The sequence below is a fragment of the Populus nigra genome, chromosome 1 (genome assembly GCF_951802175.1).
Source record: "Populus nigra chromosome 1, ddPopNigr1.1, whole genome shotgun sequence".
Taxonomy (NCBI): Eukaryota; Viridiplantae; Streptophyta; class Magnoliopsida; order Malpighiales; family Salicaceae; genus Populus; species Populus nigra.
This window is the reverse complement of record NC_084852.1, coordinates 26,604,905-26,626,704: the sequence shown is the minus strand read 5'-3', so window position 1 is coordinate 26,626,704 and position 21,800 is coordinate 26,604,905. Positions and strand designations below refer to the sequence as shown.

At 28.3% G+C, this 21,800-nt stretch overlaps 1 protein-coding gene across 2 annotated transcripts; it reads right to left on the bottom strand.

Moving 5' to 3' along the window:
• Nucleotides 1-13,350: 13,350 nt before the first annotated feature.
• On the bottom strand, nucleotides 13,351-19,034 carry LOC133684251 (COP9 signalosome complex subunit 2-like). 2 transcript variants are annotated; one of them, XM_062106825.1, is made up of 12 exons: nucleotides 18,877-19,034; nucleotides 18,682-18,774; nucleotides 17,915-17,993; nucleotides 16,678-16,918; nucleotides 16,529-16,603; nucleotides 16,289-16,423; nucleotides 15,199-15,386; nucleotides 14,546-14,614; nucleotides 14,352-14,442; nucleotides 14,115-14,249; nucleotides 13,811-13,923; nucleotides 13,351-13,673 (listed from the first exon to the last, which is right to left on the bottom strand). In XM_062106825.1, the coding sequence occupies exons 1-12, from the start codon at nucleotides 18,884-18,886 to the stop codon at nucleotides 13,583-13,585; spliced, it is 1,320 nt and encodes a 439-aa protein (XP_061962809.1). In that variant the 5' UTR covers nucleotides 18,887-19,034; the 3' UTR covers nucleotides 13,351-13,582. The 2 variants fall into 2 exon arrangements, with proteins under 2 accessions (XP_061962809.1, XP_061962810.1); XM_062106826.1 differs by having other exon boundaries at nucleotides 18,682-18,768; nucleotides 18,877-19,026.
• Nucleotides 19,035-21,800: the final 2,766 nt, after the last annotated feature.

Sequence of the window (21,800 nt, the reverse complement as noted above, 5' to 3'; positions counted from 1 at the left end):
TAGGGGTTAGCTTTTAAACCAAGGAAGAGAGAGGAAGAAAGGAAAAAAAAGAAATAGCCACTGACACAAAACCCAACATATTTTTTTCACATGAACCGCTCAGGATTGGAGGTGATATCATGGGGATTAAAATGTTGTTGTGAACACTGGATTTTGGCTACTAAATAGTATTGTACATGTCTTTTCAAGACTGAAAAAAAACCCACACGTGTTTGCGTGAATGCCACTCACAATCAAATTTTTCAACTTAAATAATATCTTATTTATTCTAAATTGCTAAATTGCCTCTGATTAAACTCAATAATTATATATAAGAAGACAAACTAAAAAGAAAAAAAAAAACTCCTTGACCCAAAAGCAAAGAAAAATCTCATCCAAGAGCTTTGTGGTAATTTTATGGTGCAAATAAAATGAAAAGATCAAAACCATCCCTATCCGCCAAAGCATAATTTTTTTCATGAGTAGACTAAAAAAGGAGGGATTATTTAAAAAAAGATTGAGAAAGATAATTAGTTAAATATGAAAAAGTTGATTTTAAGTTATATCTATGGTTAAAAAAAGAGAGAAATTTAACTCAATCCAAGTTTAATTACAGAGAATTTCATGTTGTCAGCATTCTCCTCAGAATAAGAGTTTAAATAAGAAAATAAATAAATATTCTAAGTAGCTCAAAACTCACCAATCATCTTAATAAAAAAATATAAAAGTTTGCTCAGTGAAATCATGTTGGCTCCAAAGTGCAAATGAAACATTACAAGTTTTGCAGGAGTTCTTCTAATAATTATTCTGGTTAAAAAAAAATCAATTTAAATTAATTTAGTTTAATCAAGTTGGTTATGTCAACACCAGATTTAATTTTAATTTTTTTAAAAATGATATTATTTTAATAATTAAATAACTCAAATCAACCTAATACTATTTAGTTTTACTAACACAACAATAAGGGAATAAATACAATTTATTATTCATATCTCATCTTAAATTTTAAATTTTACAAGAAGCTAAAAAAACAAAAACTCACTCTAAAATACAGAATTTAAAACTGAATTAGTCTCATATTGTAAAACTAACCAAATGAGACATGGAATAAATATTTATTTACATAATAATAACAAAAAATGGATGCATGGTGTGTTACTCGTGCGATAAAAACAATGCAATAAAAAATTAAAAAAAAAAAACAACAGCACAACGGTTGACTCAAAGGCTTTTTTCTTCTTCGATTATTTTTTAGTTTGTGAAAGTAACGTAATGTATTAGTCTTATATGATAACATTAATTAAATTATCAATGGTGTGTTAATCGTGTAAATTGTAATGTAAAATGGGAGGCCGGACCACGTGGCCATGTGGTTGGTTTCCGTTGTTGTTGGAATTAGTGGATGGACTGAAACCGCTGCAAACAACCATTCATATATATGAAGTCATGACGACAAAGGCATTTCTTTATTACCGAACCTCTCGCGGTCATGTCTTCTTTGGGTTAAAACGGCATTCATGGCGGTCGTATGTCTATCACTCCTTACATTTGGGACCATTTTACTCTCACGCAATCCGACACCACCTAGGCGTATGTTTGGTAATGTTGTCTAACATCCGTGGGAAAGATACGTTTCGTATATAATAATGTAAATATATAAAAATATGGTGGTCATACAATCATTATAGAGATGTGAAGTGTATATTAAGTAAATATGTAAACTTGAAAAAAATATAGAAAAACAATCTTAAACTAAACAAGTATTGAAATTATACTTTAAAAAAAATAGTTTAGAGTATTTGTTTATTGAAATCCTTGGAAGATATTTAATCTGAAATTTTATTGTGGTCAATAATTAATTATTTATTATTAAATTATATTTTTTAAAAAATAGTTTAGAGTATTTGTTTATTGAAATTCTTAGAAGATATTTAATCTGAAATTTTGTTGTTGTTAATAATTAATTATTTATTATTAAAGTTTTATTATTCCTTACTTTGTGCAGAAAGACTTTCTTTAATAAATCTCTTGGGATTACATTAACTCATTCTTTTTAGGTGTACGTTTAAACAAGGTTTAATGAACTTAAATAAATAATAATCAACATCTCTCTATGAAAATTGAACTTAAGCTCTAGAGAAGAAAAAAAGAATGGAATGACAAGGCTTTAGAAAAACATGTAAAGAAAGAGGAAAAAAAGCTCAAAAAGATTTTTGGATAATTTCTCACTCATTTAAGACACCTCTTGATAGGACTTGTAAACCAAAATATTAATACTCATAATTCTGGAATTTTCATAATTCATGAATGTTTTATTAATGATGATAGATGTTCATATTTCAAGAATTAATATTTATAATTCATGAAAAGAATTCATGAATGTTTATAAATTCATGAAAGAATTCATAGTTCATGAATATCCAAAGCATTTATAGTTCATCAATTACTTATAATTCATGAAAAAATTCATAAATGCTCATCATAATAACAATAATTTTTATGACATAATTAATGGATTGCTTAATATACTAAATTTTTTTATATTTTAGGGATAAAAATTTTTATTGATCAAACAAGGACTAAATAACAAATGTTTTTTTGTTTTCCAAAACCAAGCCCAAACTCATAGCAAATATTTTCCTAACTCGTGTAATTTTCCCAAAACCTTTACCAAACTGTCATTTAAAAAGAATATATCATGCTTTTAACCCCAAATATATGTGGACCTCACATATAATTTTTTTTAAATAAACTAGTTCTAATAAGTAATGTGATGTAGAGTGTTTTTCAAAAATTCTTTTTAATTGAAAATATATCAACATGATTGTTTTTTAGAGTGTTTTTTTTTATTTTTCACATCAAAAAATTAAAACATCGAAAAAATCCTAAAAAACATAATTTTTATGTTTTTTTATGTAAAAGGCAATTGCAAAAGCATTTTTAAAAGTAAAAGCTATAGCAGTACCAAACCAACATTGAATCAACTGGTTATTAACAAATAGGATTTGCTTACTATTGTGTCGTATCTCAAATAGCGTGATTAAACCTGGCCTAACCCAATAGGTTAACCCGAGACTTGGTTTGCCTAGACCTCACTTGGATAGAGTTTTAAAAAAAATTCAGATGGTAGTTGACCTGATCAAATCTAGATGACCCAACAAGTTAACCCATATCCTAGTCAATCTGGTTGACTCGATCAAAATCCAGTTTAACTAAAAATAATCAAAATAATATTATTTTAATTTTAAAAGTAAAATTTTGAATTGATTTGAATGAACCTGCTATAACTTAGATCAAATTTAATAACTTTGATAACAAGTTCAAGGAAAGAATATAATGCACAACAGAACAATTCATGAACTTACAATAATAGTCTGAGTTATTCTCCTCACTATTCAAAAGATATTGATGGAATTACGCTGTAATTGAAGTCACGGTTTGAAAGTTCAAAATAGCTTTTGAATTTTAATAATTATTTTATAGAAATTATATTATTTTCTCTAAAAATAGATAAATTATACTATTTTGGATAAGCTTTTGAATCTTTATCCGAGTAAGTTGAAGAACATGTTTAGAATAATTAATTGTTATAATTTTATGTTTTGATAAAGAAATTAAATTGCTATAATTATGTGGATTTATGGTGTTAATTATTAAAATGATGCAATTTATGATTAAACTATATTATGAAGCATAAATCATTAATGGATAAGTGTTTAATTTAGAAATGGAAGAAACAAACCCCTCCTACTTTTTTCGTTATTGGTCTCGGCAAAAGGAGAAGTTTTAGGAGATTGAAGAATTTAATGCAATTATTTAGGAATTGTGGGAATTTATGTGCTTATAAATGTTAATAAATGAAATGGTGAAAGAAGTTACAAAAATGAAATATTTACCCTTTTTACTTGAAGGAATTTCAGCCATGACATATAAAAAGAAAAAAAAGAATACCAAATGTTCACATGTTATATAAATATATTGTTAGGTACATCATACCATCGAGCTGGAAAGTAGAAGCATAGATGAAAATCCTTGTTTAAGTTAATTTTTGTATTGGAAATATTAATATTATGTTTTATATCACTTATATGTTAAGAAATTTTAAAATGGTTAAATTATTCTTTTGCATAGTATGTAATTAAGAAGAATGTCCTTACTTTAACTGGTAATATAGTTTTATTGTATTTATATTTGAATGTGTTTGTGTCCTAAGAAATTAATATTATTGTAAATAAATTAGTTTTAAATATTGTATATGAAATCATATAATGTTAACTATATAAAAAAATAAATGAAACTACAGGGGATATGAAAATTGATGTGTTTAGTAGAATTGCAATGCTTATTTATATTGGGATGAGTTTGTGATTATTATTTACAGGTTTTGATTTTGAGTCGATAATTTGGTATTGAAATTACAAAGGAGACTCTGCCAAAATTTTTAAAAAATATTTACTTGAAGAGAGACCAATTAACTATTTTAAATAACCTTTTTTTAGGGTCTTGACAATTTTTGATATTCTTATAAAGTTTTTCAAATGATTAAGTTTGTCTATTCTATTTCAAAGATATTTTTCAATTGAAAATATATTAGAATGATATATATATATATATATATATATATATTATTTTTAATATCAATACATTAAAAATATCAAAAAAAAACATTTAAAAGCATCAATTTAATATTTTTTCAAACGAAAAATAATTTTAAAAACACTTTAAAAAAAAATAATTACCATATAATATCAAATGAATTCTTAAAATACGAGTTCATTAATTATTAATATTATTTTGGTCGAATGAAGATTGTGTTTAAGCTAGCAAACATGTCAATTGAAACTTAATTTTTTAATATGATTTTAATTATGTACTCTTCATATTAATCTAGTGTATAAACAAAATTAATAAATTCTTTTAAACATTTGCATTAAAGTTTAAATCTAGAAAATTAAAGAATATAATATATCTCCTTCACAACTAATCAATCTAAAAAGAGAAAAGTTGATGATTGAATGCAATGCTATGCTATTATGGTTACTCTCTTATGGTGGAAAACCTGATTTTTTTTTTTACTAAAATAAGGGTTATAATAAATTTAATGATGATAAATTTAGAAATTAACTATTATTAACTATTAGGCTAAAGTGTATTTTCACTATAACAATTCACAGTGAAAATCCCACTTTATTTTTCTATTTTTATTTTTTTTGACGCAGAGAAAAATAAGATTATCTATCTTCTAAGAAAATCTTACATAGTATTAGGTGACCTAATATTTATATGCTTGGCAGAAAAAATTCAATATAACATCTTTTTTAGTAGATATATGGGTAAAATGCTAGAATCAATATAAAAGACCTTTATTGAAACAAAAAGCAAAAATTTTGCCCATGAAAAATGTTTTGACCATCAAATTATGAATTTGACCCCCAATAATTATTTATTTTACCAATTTCATCATAGTAATTCTATTTTGATCATGAAAGGAAGGTTTTCACTAATTTGAAATGGAAATTTAGTTTTGACTAAAAAATGGCGATTTACCTTAGTTTTATCATAACATTACTTTTATTCTAATTTTGACTAAAAAGTCGGTTTTGATAGGAAAAATGATGGGTTTGGCAACCTCGGTTTGACCAGGAAATTATGGTCTTGGCCAATTTTGACAAGAAAGTCGGTTCTGATAGAAAAATAACGGGTTTGACCTTGACAATTTTAGTTTGACATGAAAAATACGGTTTTAGCCCATTAAAATAATATAAAAAGTGAGGAAACCACGATTCACCCACATGTATTGCACTGTAAATTATAATAGTAATTCATAATGTTTTGCTTCTTTTTATTATTGATTTTTTGTTATGATTTTTTTAAATTTATTTTTGTCGATCTTACCTTTTAATATTGGTTTGGTTGAGAATTTGGTTTTGTAATTTTTTTTTATTTTGTCTTTCTATAGGGTTTACTTGGTTTGCGGGTTTGTTAAAGTAACCAATGTTGCCCCAATTTACTAGTTTAATGGGGTGTTTTTTTTATTCTCTATTTTTCTCTCATATATTCTCGAAAAAATAGTTTCAGATGAAAACTATATTATTAAACTTTATAAAATCCATGAACCTATTTACAAGTTTGGCTGTTTGACCTGGTTCACAAGTCTACCAAGTTTAATCTTTTTTTTTTTTTTTCATTATTTTGTTTTGATTACATCCTTTGATGTTGGGTTAATTGAGAATTTAGTTTCATAATTGATTTTGTTTTGCTTTCCATGATATTAGGTTGGTGTGAAATTTTACGATCGTCTAGTTTTATTATCAGATAGTTAAATAAGACATGGTTTTGAAATAAAAACATATTATAATCTCAGTAGATTCCACAACTTGGTTCGCAAGTTTGGTGTGTTATCCTTGATTACTTGATTCATAGGTTTGACGAGTTTACCCACCGACCAAATAAGTTTTTTTTCTTTAATTGTTTTTAATTTATTATTTTTTAATTCCGTCCTTCAATATTATATTAGTTGAGAAATATAATGCATGATGTATTTTTATTTGCTTTCAATAAGATTATCATTATCTCAAATAAGTGTCTATTTTTAAGTTGATGCTTAATTTTGGTTAGCATATATTTTTATTATATAATTAAATAAAAATAGTTTGTAAAAAATATTATTAAACCCAATAGAGTTCATGACTCAAATTGTGAGGGGACCCAGGTATCTAATTTGTTATTGTCTTAATATTTTTTTAAAAGTTATTATTTTGAACTTTTTTTTTTAAGTTAAGTCATGTTTTTACCAGTTATCATGGTTGCATTTGAATCTACAAAATCGATTGATTTAAGTTGGGTTAGATCCCATACGGTTTAATTAAAAACTTGAGTCAAACAAAAAGCTAAGTCGGGAGGTTTCAAGATTAACCAACTTGGCTAAATTTAATAATAACATCAAAAAATTATGTGCTCTCTTAATATTTTTTTCACATTTGAAAAAAATAATCTGTAAACTTGTTCTATGTACCGGACGTGCAACTTTCCCTATCAAAAAATTTGGAAAAAGACTTGGAGCTTAAAGTTGACTTTGATTGCCGAGGCATGTTCGGGGCTCCGGAACATACTTACTTCCTTAATGTTTACCTCTACTTGCAAATTCCATGAGCATATTCTTTTAGATTCAACTTTTTTTTTTCTTTAATACAACTTATTTCTTTGTTGGATAAAGATATGATTAGCTTAGCTGGATGTCTAACTTTTTGTATAAAAAATGCCTTTCTTAATTCATCGAATTCATATTAATTGAGAAAAAGAAAGGAAATATGTTAATAAAAAAACCAAATACCCGTGCATTTTTTTTTAAAAAAGGATTTTTAATTATGGTTTTTAAATGTTTTGTTAAAATTATTGTAAAATTAATTTTTACATGTCAAATAAATTTTTACTTGTAAAATAAATAAAAAATATTTTTTTGAATAAAAAATAAGTTATTTTAGCTTTTACAAACAAAACCAAGATTTAAAATGTAAATTATATATAAAATCCAGCGTAGAAACCTAAACTATTTAACTAATTAAATATTTTTTCTCAAAAATGAAACTAAGTGATACCAAATGTTTTCTAAACATGAAAGGAAGAAAAGATATAAATATTTCCCCTTTATTATTACTAATTAGGTGACCTGCGCTACATCACAGGCTAACCTTTATTTTGACATAAAAATATTAAAAAAATAAATATTTTTTTAAAAATAAAAAATATAATATTCAAGTAATTAGCTCGAGTGAGTTTAATAAATTCTGTTAATTTAATAATATCATTAGAAAATAAGATATCAACAACAAACAATGCAAAACAATGATTCAATGCAAAAGATTAACGCTTGCCAATACTATGGAAATATATCTTCACAATATTCTAAAAACATCTTAATGATCTTATTTGTTAACAAAGTAAAAATTAAATGAGAATAAGATAATTTCATATAAAAAAATAAAAAAAATAAGACATAAAAGTCAATTATTGTTAAGCTTTTAAACTGTGACACATGTTATAAAACCGAAAGCACTATGTATGAAAAAATCATGAGGGTTAAAATCACAAAAAAAAACAACACAAAAAATTCAAAATAAATAAAAATAATGAATGCTAAAATTGCAATAAAAAATAAATCAAAAGGCAACAACAAATTTTAAATTTGAGAGTTAAATTGAAAAAAATAAGAACATTAATAAAAAGACAAAAATCAAAAGAACAAAGACAAAAAAAAACTTGGATTGAAGGACAAAAATAAAAATAATAAAACTTTCATAATAGATTCAAGGAAAAAAACTAAAAAAACATAAGAATAAACATCAAATTCTAAACATTAAAACATAATAATAATAAAAAAATATACATAATTCTTCAACGTGTTTTTTTACACTAAAAAAATACTCCTAGATGTAAATCAAAAAACTTATATACATATCTAATTAAACAACCCAATAACTATGGTGTTAAGCAATGAAAATAAAAATTCATCAACAATAAAAAAAAAAAAGAGAAAATCAAGATAAAAATAAAGACCAAGATATCTAACATTGCAATGCAAGTAATTTACCTGATTATATTTAATGAATTCCTCTATCAAAATAAATTTGTAATAGAAAAACATATAAAATTTATTATAGAAACAGATACACACATAAAATTTATTGAACAATAATTAAAAAAAACAATGCAAGTTTACGCATGTGAAAAATCTTATAAAAAATCAATATTTTTTTTTAATTTAATCTATATAAAATTAAAAATAAATCACAAATGAATCATACCTAACTCTCTAAAACTTAAACATACCCAATATCATTTAAAAATAATCACAATCTAATTAAAACATAAACCCAAAATTTATTTGAAAAATATACAAAAATAATGCATTATTAAAAAAAACTAAAAATAAAAAAGGAACTAGGTCAGGCGTTGTTGGGCCTAGTAAGCCAGGCTCCATGCCTGCCCAATAAAGCAATGGTCCGCACGCAAGCCTACAAGGCTAGACCCAAGTGCGGGTCTTATTTAAAAAAAAAGGTTTAATGAGGCGAACAACGCGTGCTCCCCAATTATTTTTTAAAAAGGACGTGTTACTCACGTTAGCAAATAATACATCGCCTGAGAAACCTAGAATTTGGCCACTATGGTGGTTGGAAAAATGAGATTTTTTGTTTTTTTCACCAAAAATCTCATTTTCAACCCATTTTGACCTCAAACACCTAGTAAACACCCTAGAGACCTTGTTAAACCAATACATGGCCACCAAAAAGCTAACGACTCCCTCTCTCTCCTTCCAACAGAAAATGACTATAAAAAGAAAAATTAAATTAGGTACCAAAATATATTATCTTCAAATTCAAGGGACTGATCACCTAATATTTAAAAAATATGAAGATTAAAATGAACGTTTTAACGAAACTTTCAACCTGCCCCCATTTTACCCGATATTTTCACCTCAGCTTCTTAGCTTTCAATTCAAACCTCCCTCCTAAAATAATATGTAATTTGAAGTTAATTTGAAGTCGAAAGAGTCAAATCACGCAAAGAAAAAGTTTAAAAATTAAAGTGAAAATTATCAAAAAAAAAAAAACTACTAGAGTCCACTATAATTCCAGTACAATAAAAGGCTGATGCCTTACAGTTAATTAATTTTTTTTTCTGTAACAATAGAAAAGATGGTTCCTTCAATCTAACAGAAAAAAGAAGAAACAAAAACCAAAGAATTAATTTCTTTTCACCGTCATGGACAGACTTTCGACAAGTGAATTTAGGTATCTTATAAAATTAAAACCTCAGGCGCAAGCTTTTTATTTTTTTTCATATAAAAAATTCAAATTAAAAAATAATTACTACATGACTTGACTACTTTACATTTTCAAGAAAAAATTACTAAATTCTCATCTTAGGTGTGAGCTGGATAATAGACCGACATGGATTTCATAACTTTCTCTCTTTAAATTCTAAGAAGGTTGGTGTAGATGGTAAGAAAAAGATGATTTTGTTGAGTCTCTTCACCAGCTCTGTTATTGGTCTCCCCTGTAAAATTACCTTATGTTTTGGCTTTCACACCGAAAGAAAAAGAACATCGCCTTCTTTTCCCTATTCCTATTGACGTTGATCAAGAACATTGTTAATGGAAAAAAAGAGGTTTTCGTTTTCGTTGCCTGATATTGTGGTAGTTTTTATGGTTATGGTTTAAAAAATTTATTTTATAAAAAATATTTTTGACTGAGATTGGTTTGATATTTATATATTTTTAGTTAAAACTGTGGTTGAAATTAAGATTGAACAAAAAGTAGTTTAATGCGTTTGGTTAAAAATGCTTTTTAAATTGAGGTTATAAAATAATTTTAAAAAATACACATTGATATTGATAGTTTTTAATTTAAATATTGTAGATGTAACTATGCTATTACATCATGAAATAAATAATACTTTATATAAAATAATTTTTATTGTTCCATTAAACTATCTATAATTCCATCACGTTTGAAATACATCCGACAATGACTACAGTTTTCTTGGTTTCTTAATGCACAACAATATCAGGTAAAATATAATCAGGAATAAATTTGGGATTGTGATCAAATTCTGCAAATGCTACGTCATCAAGCGATCTCCGTCTAATTTATGTAGTGATACTTTATAATATTAAACACTAGTTTTTCGAATAAAACACGATTAAAACATAATTAAAAATAAAAAATAAAATTTAATTTTTTTAAACACTAGTTTTTTGAATAAAACACAATTATAAAAATAAAAAATCATTTTTTTATTTTACTAGATCGAACCCGGTTCAATACATTTAACAACAGTAGAGTCACTCTCCACTCACAGAAAGAAGAGGAAAGCAGCGTTGAGATGCTTTTAACAGCCTTGCGTTTTAAACGCAATTAATTGTGGAGTCCATAAACAGTAATATAGTTTCACTTATTACCAAACACTGATTTTCTGTGGTTTGCACGCAACCACGAAACAAACGGTCACTTAATTCATGTGGCTATAGGACATGGTGGCCCAACAGTCCTCCAAGGGGACATGCCTAACCTTTCAACTAACGCCAGCAAATGCCATGTCCAAGCTTTTGAAGGATGGAATGTTGTTACCACAAGGCACCCCAAGCTTTCACAACCTAGCCTTCGAGAAGTTGTTAACAATAAATAAATAAATAACTTAAAAAAATAAATCTATGTTAAGATATTTAATCATATATTTGCCTCTTTATGTCTATCAAATTTATTTATAAAAATTAAAAAATAATATTGATCAAGATATTTGATCTTGTAGAACAATATATTTACCCGTTTGTATTTACCAACTTTATTTATTAAAATCAGTAAAAGATAATATAAATAGAAACATATACGAAACTGATTAAATAAATTAAAAAATTATTATGTAAGGCCAAATATATTAGAAATATTATTTTAAAATAAATATTATTTTATAAAATAAATCTCATTAGTATAAAATAAAAAAACATTCTTCAAAAATTAAATACAAACAAAATATAAAAAAACCTCTATTAAAAAAGGGCTTGTAAAACCCATGGTTTAAACCATAAGACCATGATAAATCAATAAAAAAGAAATTGAAGATAACCACAAAATTATTATTTTTTAAATAATAAAAAATGATAAAATCATAAAAGAAAGTGAGAAAAATAATTCTGAATCGCATGAACTTTTCAAATTTATTACGCATGTCATTAGATCAAAATCACAACAAATAAAAAAAATTATGAAACTCATTCTCCAACAAATCAAACGTTGAAAGATAAAACTTGAAAAAAAATCAATCACACAAAAAATTATGATTAAAATATTCAGGGTGAAAATCAAAATAAGAAATAAATTAGATGGTATAAAAAAATTTAAATTGGAGAGTTAAATTGAAAAGAAAAAAACTTTAACAAAAAAAAATTAAAAGAATAAGGGTTAAATTGAAAACAATAAAACATAAACTTTGATTGTAGGATAATATTGAAAACCAACAAAAATTTAACAAAAAAGCCAAGAAAAAAAATCAGAAATCAAGAGAATAAGGATTAAATTGAAAAAATAATATATGAAAAATTATAATTTAAAGACTAAATTGAAAACATAAATTTTTTATAAATGGAAAAAAGACAAAAAAAATTAATAAAAAATATAAGGATCGAAATTGAAAAATCTAAAAATAAAAAGGATAGACATATTTTTTTAGAAGAGAGAGAAAAAAAACAATTGCCGACTACAAACTGCCTATCATTTATCCTATAAGCATGTCTTGATTTTTGTCTTGTAAAAACATATTTTTATTGTCCTCTAATAAGTAAGAAACCAAAAACACTCTTGGTCAACGGATATATTTTGTTTAGATGAGAGGTAAATAAGTATTTTAATTTTTTAGAAGTTTTTTAAAAAACTAAATAACCCTCCATCAACAGCTCAAAATTTTGTTTACTTCAAAAGGTTAAAAACTAAAGAAACCTCATGCATCTCCTAACAATCTTCTAATACCCAATGTACCTCTACAAAAAAACTACACTACCCTCAAAACAAAACCTCTCAATTTTTCCATTTTTCCACTCAATGACATAGTAAAAATTTCACCGCAGTAATCTATAATGAACTATATCCAGCTGCAGTAAAACTCCTCTCTCATGATTCCCGAGAAATAAACAGGCCGCCTAGACTCGTCCGGACATTTGGCCGCATGATCAAACCACCTTGGCAGCAAGGAGAGTCGACTATTATAATTGCTGCATGCACCGGGGAAGGACAGGTTACCATCAAACTTTCCGCATCTCATCCACCACGTATACAGACTTTGTCCCCATCCATATCGACTCATCGGAAAGATACCGTGAAAAAGTATATTTCCGATGCAATTCTATAGGTTCCAGGAAAGGCTGTGCCTCAGCTGGAGAACGCCATTCCAAAGTAATCAAGCGTGTGTTTAGAGCAGCTGGTTGAAATTTTTACTTAATTTTTTATATATATTCTTGGATTGTTTTGATATGTTAATATTAAAAATAGATTGTAAAATATAAATATACTTTAAAAAACAGACACCACAAATTATACATCATCTTGCTTGTTAACTGTTTTATCACTCGATATTCATGCCCAAAATGGAAAACAGTACCCAGTTCATCCAAATCTTGAGCACAGGCTGCCTGAGCCTCTCAATCCGGCAAATCCATTATAGCTTATGAGATTCTTAAGATCCTCTACTTGGTCCCCAACACCACTGATATACAAATCAAGGCCAGCAGCAGCAATGTGATATTACGGAAGGAGATAAACCAATAAACCACCAAATAAATAATAATTAAAAGCTCTAAAACTGTCTGATAGCCTGATATGGTCATGCAAGTCTTGAATTTTCCCAGTTTCAAAATTATCAGTAAGCTATAGGTTTATACACTCTCCACTCGCATTTTTCTTCAAAATGTATCGTCATTAAACATAGAACTCATTCAGGGCCAAACTGAGGGAAATCACAAAAGAAATGAAAAGTTTGCTCTTGAATCCACCAAAATACTGATACAATCAGAGTGCTTAACTTGAGGGAAATCACACAACCTGCTAAAATCTCAATACACTCGGTTGCTGACAGTTCGGTAAAGAGACCTAAGCTGTGTGTTCCATTTCTCAATGGCAGTATACTTTTTCATTCCCTTTGACCTGCAAGACATTTGACAGTGAGGAGGATGGCTGGCAGAAATAAAAGCCTAACATTTTGAACAACTATAAAGAAGATGCAATTACAGCTGCCAAGCTAACAGGAAACCAGGACAGAAAGAAAGGAGAAGAAACTTTACCTGTCACCACGCTCTAATAACCTGTTCACTTGATCAATGTGTCCGTCAATACGATTATCCAATATTAGTGAAACCAGCAATTGTTCTACATCTTTTTCTGGCACATTGAGTTCCTGCCAGTCAACCAGATTTGTAACGGGCAATAGAAGTTTCTAGGGAATATATAACTAAAAAATTTCAATCAAGTTAAAATTCTCAGTCAATGTTAAAAGGTCCTAAAAAATAATAACAATAAAACATAAACAAAAGTATTGCAGTAATTGTGCACAATATTGCAACGCTAAGAAGAAACCACTGCCTTCACCTTTGATATGAAAGGAATCCTGATTCTTGTGTAAGGTTTAATAAGCTTAAGCAGAACTTGAGTCCTCACATTCTTCAACAGATCTTCAATATAATTTCTTATGAATGGATCATCCATTATTGTCCTTCTGTTACTCTGAAGAAAGCCCAAGTAGCAGCTTCAATGCAAGCAGAGGGACAACAACAAGGTTTACAACTGCGCAAGGATAAAGTTGCCATCAGAGTCCACTAACCATACCTTGAGAATTTTCTCGAACTCCAATATTTCATTTCGTTGATATGCAGCTATGAGATTTGTCATTGCCAAAATCTCAGGGTCATTTTTATATCTGAAGAGTAATTAACATTAGAGAATGCACAGATGAGCTGGAGAAGAATTAATAAGACCATATTTTGAAATTTTAGGGTAAAATATATGATGAATGTACTTACGGCTTTGCCTCTTGACCGTCAAAAGGATTAACTTCAGATTCCATCAGCATATTAGCTAGAACCAGGTATCTGTCAACCGTGAAGCTTAGATGGTTAAATGTTTGACAAAATGCATAACAGCAGTTCTCATCCAGGAAGAGATCTCATTGATGATGGACTATTGATGCAATGTAAAGGCAAGACATATCTTGTGAGAAAACCACCCAAATGATTACATGTCACATTGATGATGTATATAATCCATTTCTCAATCCACATTTTGTTACTTTATACTTGTATCCAGATGCTGCGAATTAGTTGGCAAGCCATGACAGTGCATATTGCAAAGTTCTTTTACTCCTCTGGAATTTAGGTGAGTTTTTCTAATTTGTATCTTAAAAGATTATTTAGGTGAGTTTTTTCCTGGAGGAAGTCCTTCAAATGTCTTGATGCATTTTGTTTCACTCAATAAACCAAATTTTGTTGGTAAACATAGAACAACAGGATGAAGAGAGCTGGTATAACTGAACCAGCTAAGCTTATAACTGAGACTTTGAAGAGTCAAGATGTAGATGATACCGAAACAAACTAACACTTTGAGCGAGGGAGAGAAGATGATGACATGACACAATAAAATAAAAGAAAAAAAAAACTAGAAGAGAAGGCAGACATACTTTAAGCATTGTATGCGTCTCTGGTTCCCAGCTTCATCATAGTTCTTAAAAGCTTCAAAAAAATCTGTTGCTGCCTCAGCCCATTGACGCTCTGCCATATGCATCTTACCTCCACATTCACGGATTATTCCCATGATCCTCGGATGTGGAATTGCTGACTTGATAGCCAGTGCCTTTTGGTATAATTGCTGGAAATTTTTCATAAACAATTACATGATAAATCAAAAGAATCTAATCCTCATGTTAAATCATCATAAAAAAGTATGTTAAGTCAACCAAACAGAAGAAATAAAGTGCATAATGTGAAAATTAGAGAAGCAATATTAACAATAATATGACTCTCAAGCAATCTCGACATCCTTTATTTTTCATTCAAAACAAGCAATATATTTACATGAGAAATGCCTAATGTACGTTAGTATATAATCCATACAGGATACCAAAATTGAACTATGTTAACAGAGAAACCCAGATACAAGCCACGTGCATGTTGAGTTTAGTATCAACACCATAGCTTAAGAAAACATAGTATCCTGTTCTTAAGACTCAAAAGTCCTGACAATTTTGTCAATTTGGCACTGCTAAATAATAAAAAACCATAGCATTGTGTTCGAATTCCACAAATACCATGAAATCCTCCTCAATCAGGTTAATATACAGGTTGAGGAGTACTTCCATTGCTGTTTTTTCAGACTTCCCTACAAGCTAAACATGCACCTTGAGAAATATTCATTAATGAATTATGAAAGCAGGACATTAGCTCATAAAATTACCTGTCCTCTAAGCCCAGTATAAATCAAATTTAAAATTTCACGTTATCAGCTGAAAAAAATAATGAATTTACTTGTTACATGAAGATGGCACTATACTTCACAAACTTCACAAAAGCATATGGTCAACGAAGCTGGTAGAAGGAAAAAGAAAACAACCCTCAAGGCTAGAAAATAGTTCAAACCTACATGTTTGTTTAAGTGGTATAAAACCCTCAAAGAGATCAGGAAAGCGCCATACAATTATTGCAGTGTAGACTATATCATCCAGTTCTAAATACACAAGCAGAAACACAAACTAAATACTGGAAAATCCTTACCTTGAGCTTTTTGTTATTCTTGGTTTCGGTATACATTTGAATCTCAATTGCATACACTTCCAAAAGTTGGCTACCTTTCTTCTGATCATCTGTACCATCTTCTCTTTGACAAGATTTGTGGAGTTCCTTCAGAATCTGTTGTGTACAATGAATCAATTACATAACTAATACTACAGATCAATGAAAAAGGAAAGCTAGAAAATGAAAAAGGAAAGCTAGAAAATGAAAAAGACAAGGCACCTTACTCATCCGCCCATATTCACCCATACCAAACCAAATCTTGCAAAGCTTAAGATTTGTCTTGAACCAAAGTCTCTGAAGAACACAAGAACAATGTAAACAAACATCTTGACATAAAGGGCACTAAGAAGATTATGATGAATTCCAACCTCATTTTTTGCCTCTTCAAGGGCCTTCAAAGTGGTCTGATAAAATTCTTGCAGGAGACTGAAGTTCTGACTAGCTGATCCAGAAACAAAGTCCATGATATTGTTTATACATTTCTCACTGTAATTTCGAGTCACTGCTGATTTGATGTATGTTAGCATCTCCCTGTATGCTTCCATCATTTCTTTATATTTCCCCAATCGATAATAAATCTTAACCGTTTGTTTTAATGCTTTGAATCCCCTGGTAACAAGATGAAGATTTGTTTTATTATCAAACATCGGCTTAAAAAAATAAATAACTCCAGGAAATTAGTGGAGCAGGCAAGAAAATATAAAGCAGTCTGTCTCATAAGAACAAAGAAACAATTTGAATAGCAGTACATAGTGAAAGGTTAATAACTACTTTCATGACATCTCTCCAACTGAGTAAAGTATTTTGAAATATCAAGAGCATTGACAAAATATTAGCAGACAAAGGAAGAGATGTGACTGTCCAGTTATCCATTCATGCCATTTCTCTTAAAAAAAACCCTTTCAACTTCCTCTAAAGTTAATTAGACTGCGGCATATTGAACTGGCATAATTTATTTATATTAAGTGAGAGAGTACATGCATGCATGACATATATGCACCTGTATATCACACTCAGTTAGAAGTAAAACCCACTTGGTCTCTGGATGGAAAGGAGTGTCTCTCATGTTTTTCTGAATACTACTTGAATGAACTCTCAAAGTGGTTTTCTCTAGAAAAGATAGCTTCAAACCCACAATACCTCTGTACAATTATGTATGGTGAATTAGTTTTAAACAAGTAGGTCTTTAGCCAAGTCATCCACTTGTCTGCTAGCTACAGAAAGCTCATGCTACACAAAGATTCTCACTTGTAGATATAAAGTACAAGAAACACCTTAGCTTGATAAGATTTCACTAGTGCAGTTGTAACACCATGCTAGGACAAGATCAACAAAACACAGGACTACGCTGATTTTTCCACATCACCAAAAGCTCAATTGCAGAAAATGTTTGCCAACTTGATTTGCACATGGGATTCCTCCATCCTTCTAATGATTATTAATTTTCTTACAAAATCTGAATTAAAATGCACGGGATAGAGTGAAAGGTAAAATGGAGAGCTAATGCTCAAAATAATTATAGCAGTATCAAAAACATTAAGTAATTGCATTCTGCATATAATATTGAATCCGATTTCATTCACAAGATGGTTCAAAACCACTCACCATTCTGCCTTCTCTGGTTCCATGCTAACTACCTCAGCAAAACCTGCAAGTGCTCCTTCTGGATCTGTTTCAACCAAACCTTCGCATGGAAACAAAATAAAGGAAAAGCAAAATTACAACAGGTACAAAAACCTGATGAGAACAACTAATAGTTGACTACATGAAGACTACTATTCACAAGTTAGCAGATAAAGCTACATCTATGCTACCTAATTAAACCTACTAAAGAATGTAAATATCATGCAACAAAGTTGTTCAACAAAGAAAACAAATAATAACGAGAAGGGAAAAAAATCATGGTTTGAAATACGACAATGATAAAACCAAAACATACAGCAACCACTTGTTTATCTACATACAGGCTGATGAGACTTTGTGACTATAATTACCCTTTCAGGACTGAAAAATCATCCCGAAACTTCTTTGAGACCCAATGGCTTAATTTAAACACAATAGTACCCAAAGAAACATCCTAAAGGTTATCACTTCGAAAGCAACCAAATTTCTACTAACCTTACCTAGAATTTTATTTTTTTTTTGTTTTTAAATCAAATCCAACCCAAATTTAAGAGATAAAAAAACCAATAATTTGCACAGATAAACTTCAACAAGCATTATCATCCAACATCAATTTCTCGTAAAACCAACGAAACCCATTACTGATTATCAAGAAAAACACTCGATTATGCACCAAATAACAATAACAACTAACAATAAATTAAAGACCCATGCAATAGAAAATATATAAAGAAAGGAAAAGAAAGAACCTTTAGAATTGTAGTATTGGTTCTCAATATCAACATCCTGTTCCTCAGGCTCTTCGTCTGAGTATTCGAACCCATAATCCTCCATATCTGCATCTGAAAATACATTCGCGACAATTAAAAATAAAAAAAGAACATAATTTATACATGGGGTTTTGCTAATTAAGTGACTTGGATGATATAAAATTGAAAACGCACCTGAACCCATTATTGATTGAGCAGAAAATTCCAAGTCAGTGTGGTTTTACTGGAAAGAAAGCATGCAGTTTTGTTAGATTTTTTGAAATCCAGCATAAGGAAGGGTACGGGGCTTTTTGTACGTGTTTTACTTTAACACTGACGAGCTCTTTTAAAATGTGAGGAGTTAATTATAACGTAATCCCTGTAGTTTTATAAGATTGGACACGTAGTCCTTGTAAGGTTTCTCATCAATTCCATATTCTTTTCTATTTTATTTTAATTTTTATCTTTGAAAAAAAAAGAGAAGTAAATAAGATGGGAATTTTTTAATAGGAAATAGGCAATTTTTGAAAGAAAAAAAACTAAAGGTTGAGGAAGCTTAATCTCATACTACATGTAATAATTAATTAATCCTCTAATAATAAAGGACCTGGTTATAAGTATCTAAATCTTAGGGATTGGTTTTAAAGGAATTAATTATAGCTTAGTCCCTGTAGTTCACGAAAGGTAATTAATAGTCCAAGTTGTTTCATCATTTAAATATATAATTCCTATGTTCTAGATACATTTATAATTTCTTTTCAGACTTTTTATTTTTTTAAATAAAAAAGAAAGTAAATAATATGAAAAGATTGATGAGAACTTTTTAATATAAAATGCTACTAAATTAATAATGAACATTACTAATAAATAATAAAAGGCTATTCAATTAATTTTTACTAAAATAATTTTTTTTAATTTTAAAAAATATATAAATATTGTTAACCTGTTTTCAAGAAGAAAAAAAAATTAAATCATGTAGAAAGTGATGGTCCAATCAACTTGACAAGACTAAAAATAACATTAACAATAAGAAAAAAAACATAGTTTCACTAAATGTTTTTTCTAAAATGACATTTTTTTAAAGAAAAATATTTTAAAAATAATATATTAGATCAATTAAAGTCAATCCAAGTTAATATGTAAAATCTGTGATCCAGGTTATGAGATCATAATAACTTCATAGAAAAAAAAACATATTGAAGTATAATTCTCAACCAACCTAATGTTGAAGAATAAAATTAAAAAAATTAATTAAAAAAAGAACAAAAAACCCGAGTCAACCTAGGTTAACTTAATAAATTTGGATCATGAGATCAAGATAACCCAATAGAAAAAAATCAAAATAAATTATGAAACTCAATCTTCAATCAATCCAATATTAAATGTTGAAATTGAAAAAAAATCAATTAAAAAAAGACCCGAGTCAAACTAATTTAACCTGCCAAGTTCTTAATTCTAGTCATGAAACTGAGATAATCTTATATAAATAAAATGAAAATAAATTATAAAATATAATTCCTAATCAACCCAAATGGTAAATGATGAAATTAAAAAAAATCAATTATAATAAAAAAACCGAGTTAACTCATAAAATTCATGACTTAGATCATGAGACTGAGAAAACCTCATAAAAAATAAATTATGAAACTCAATTCCTAAATCAGATAACCAAATACTAAATAAAATAATAATAATAAAGTACTCTTTATTTCGGGATTGTATTGTTCACACACACACACACACACATATATTCAACAAACATAATTCAAATTCAAGATAAATTAATTATAAATTATGCAATACAAACACAATGCTAAACAAATATAATTTCAAAATTTAAAATATTTCTAAATAGTCAAGATTAAATAGATCTTTAACTTAAAGTAATTCAACTTAAACAAAATATCAAAATATTATGAAAGTAAAATATTTTAACACAAATATTTTAAATATAAAATTAAGGTTAATGTTATCAAGGCTAATGGAATCTAAAGCATCCTTTATTTTTCTCAAATTCCTACAAAGTATAAACATGAAAAAAACAACATGAATATAAACCATACATATTACTGATAAATCTAATTTTAAAAAAGTTAATATCATTGTTAATGAAAATAGTAATAATAATTTTTAATATTATTTTTAATATCATTGTTATTGAAAATAGTAATGAAAAAAAGCTTTTTATACTTGGGTGGTGTAATTAATTAAATTGAACAAGGTTCAATTTGATTCAATGGCTTTTCAATAGCGAAACAGAACATATGGAATGAAACCGGAACATTCCGGCCGAAATTTAGCCAAAAAACCAGAACGGACCGAGATTTAAAATGAGATGAAAATTGTTATGTTTTGTTCCGTTTTTTGAATTGGTATGGAATGTTTCGGTCATTCCGGGCGAAACAAAATGAAATTGACAACCTTGGTTTGATCAATAAAAATGAGTTACTATGTCTAGTCACATCAGCTAAGGCTATGAGCTTAAAAATGGAGAACAACTTTGAATAAATTATACTAAGTTTTTGTATATTGACCTTTAATTGTTTGGGATTCAAAAGTGAAGGAAATTATTTTATCTACTAATAGCAGGTAAATTGATGTATTGTTTTTATTAACGTGTGTGTCCGGGCCAGCTTGTGCGCACCTCGACTAATCTCACGAGTCCTAAAGTAAATTGATGTATTTTGAGAATACATCTTGACGACTAATGGTTAACCATGATTTTGATAGGAGATTTCTATTTAATTTCTATTCTTTTTTTGCTTACATATTTTTCCTTATGAAAAAGAAAAGAAAAGAAAAGGAAAGGATTAGATTGTTACTTGATACTCATTTTCTTGAAATATCTTCCTCTTGCCATTATGGAAGTGCAAATTCAAATTCAATTGCGAATCAACAAAGACCTAAAAGTACTCATGTTATATAAAGCATTGCTACCATTTCCTTTGTAGATAAAAGTTTGAAAATATATGTCGCGGGGGGCGTGACGTCGTCTGGCGACGGTGGAGGCTTTTTGTCGTGCTTCCTGTGTGAGGGGTGTTGTGTGTTGAGAATGTTTTTTTGGATTTAATCATAAAATTATGATTACTGTTTAGGAGTCACCACCTAGTATTATGATC